The 2772-nt window shown below is 34.7% G+C and overlaps 1 protein-coding gene across 1 annotated transcript; it reads right to left on the minus strand.

Annotated features, from left to right (window-relative positions):
• Positions 1-770: 770 nt before the first annotated feature.
• LOC130551195 (nitric oxide synthase, brain-like) lies at positions 771-2298 on the minus strand (the record flags this gene model as incomplete). Its single annotated transcript, XM_057328733.1, has 3 exons — positions 771-1534; positions 1760-1954; positions 2150-2298. Coding segments are annotated over 3 exons (467 nt in total), but the record flags the coding sequence as incomplete, so codon positions are not given.
• Positions 2299-2772: the final 474 nt, after the last annotated feature.

Below are 2772 nucleotides of genomic sequence, written 5' to 3' on the forward strand. Positions count from 1 at the left end.
ATGCAATGAATTTTTTTGTTTTTATTTTATATATTACTTTTATTTTGTTTCTGAAATGACTTTTATGACTTACTGCAACTTTGGGAAAGATGAGAAGTAAAGTAATCTGCAATTTTATGTTTCAAACAGACATGGCGATAGAAAGGCCAAATATAGGACTGCTCTATTTTTGGTTTAAAATAAAAAAAATGTTACATAATTATTCTTAATCTAGTAAAACAAAATACAAAAATAACATTTTTATATATAAACATTAATGAATGAATTAAATAAATAAGCATAAAATAGGTATATTTTATATTTAATTATATATACATTTTTAATAAAACTGTATTTGTCTTTTTTATATTTAATGAATTATTCGTTTTTATTTTATATATTACCGTTCTTTTATTTCAGAAATGACTTATGACTTACTGCAACTCTTGGAAAGATGAGATGTAAAGTAAGCTGCAATTTTTGGATTTAAATAGAGATGGCGACAGAGAGGCAAAATATAGCACTGCTCTTTTTTGTTTAAAATAAAAATGTTTTACATAATAATTCTTAAAACCAGTCAAATGAAATATAAATATTACATTTTTACATATAAAATATACCTAATTTATTTATTTTTTATATTTAATAATATATTCATTAAAAAAATATATAAAAATATTTTGCCACTATGTATTTATGCTTACTTTAATATAATCTTCATATTTATATTTATATTAATTAACAGTATTTTTATTTATAGATTACAAAATTTCATGATGCATTTACTTATGTCATTATTTATTTATCTTGGTCCAATGTGTTGCATTTTAAAACACGATTCGAGTGTTTGTTGCATTTTCATTTTAAGGTATCATTCATGTCGTGTTTTATCTACTTCCTGCCACATTCATATACTATTTTTATGCATTGACTGCAACACTTCATGATGCATTTCATTATCTCACGATATTCTATTTCGTTTTGTCCTCCACATCCCTTTATTACCAAATGACATGAGAATGTGAGGTGCCTCTCGTCCTCCACCAGAAGGACTTTCATCAAAAAACCGACAAAAAACTCAAGCGACACCTCTAACGGGAATCACGCCGAGCGTACGGCAAACAGTCCGGTTAACGGCGGTACGGCTAAAGCACTTCTCCTCCCTCGGCTCTCACGCAGAGTGCGCTATGAACAAGCTCTTATCTGTGAGAGCGCAAACAGAGAGCGCCGCAACTACTCTCTTCTCGCTAATCCTGTTACGCCGCAGCCTCTTCTCAGCCTCCGTCTCTATGGTTACCACTGGCTTTCAGCGATGCCGGTCCAGAGGCTGTATCTACAGTAATCTACAGAGCGCAAGGTCCTCCTACGAGCAAGGATAAGTCGTGGCGACTCGAGGCGATCGGAGGACACGCTGAGAAAGAGAATGAAGAACTTACTCATCGGTATCCTTCTTGTTTTCTTCGATGTAGGCAATAGATTCCGATCTTAGGCGGTTGGTGACCTCGTACGTGCGCAGAGTGACTCCGAAAATGTCCTCGTGGTATCGATTCTCATCCTTTCATACATGGAAGAAGAAAAGGCAAACTGTTTGCAAAGCAGTTGTAGGTTCTTTTCCAAACTATGTTGGTTAACATTAACTGTTGCATGATGTTCAGGCATTCCGTAATGAGTACTTTGTCTGCTATCACATCCAATCAGAAGTTAAAGAGTTTTGGACCACAAACTCACATCCAGATCTCAAACCAACTTAGCAAAAGGTTTGTAAGATGTGGTGTCTAACCCTCAGTTTGCTGATATAGAAGCCGGCGTCCTCCAGAGACATGTTGCCATGCAGTTTAAAGATCTGCTGGACTGTTTTCAGTACGTCTCCGGCCATGGTGACATCACCACAGACGTAGATGTGTCCTCCTTCCTCTCGGAGTTGTTTGTAGACGGTTTCAGACAGCTGCTCACGAAGAACATCCTGAACGTATTTCTAAGACAAAGACAGAAAGTTGATTTGTCAGAGGTCTGTTGTGAGTGATGTTTTGACTATGTTTGAGACAAAACATTTAGGTTAGTCCTATTTAAGGTTGGTCAATTCTTCAGAACGAGCTATTTGGCTGAACTCTCACTGATAAAAAAAAAAGGATGGGTTAGAAATATCTTGGATGATGTGTCAGATCTTTACCTTTGGTTTCCCAGGCTCTCTGGAGTATGCGGTGTAAAGCTCTTTAAACACGCCCTTGTTTCTGGCCTGAATTGTCTCTTCCTTGTAAATGTGGTCAATCTGTGACTGCCGGCACCCGAAAACCAAGATCATGGGGCACGCCTTGAGTCCTGATCAAGAGAAACATGGCAAAATGTGGGTGTAAATCAAAATGTGGGTGTGATAAAAGGTTAGACGCGAAATGTAAATGGCCTCTAACTTTTTTCAAATTCAAGTTTAAACAGGATCTCACTTATAAAACTTGTGTATATGTCATGCTTTAAGCATACACGGAGTCAAGAGCGTCCAAAAGGGACATGTGCGCTAAGTTTATTTTTATAAATCCTGATATGGCCATTTTAATGTCCATGTGTGCAACGTTTATACTGTAAATCTGACCCCTGGTCTGCCTTTGTAAAAAAAATCAAAAACATTGTTACATAGTTATTCTTAAGAATATAAAAAGGTTATATTTGCTTTTTTTACTAGTTTAAGTATAAAAATAAAATGAATATAAAATTATATTTATTAATACAAAATAAGTATATTTGTATATTTTATGTTTAATATTATAATTTATTGAACTAGTAAAAAAAGCAAATAAC

Source organism: Triplophysa rosa, unplaced genomic scaffold (genome assembly GCF_024868665.1).
Source record: "Triplophysa rosa unplaced genomic scaffold, Trosa_1v2 scaffold779, whole genome shotgun sequence".
Taxonomy (NCBI): domain Eukaryota; kingdom Metazoa; phylum Chordata; class Actinopteri; order Cypriniformes; family Nemacheilidae; genus Triplophysa; species Triplophysa rosa.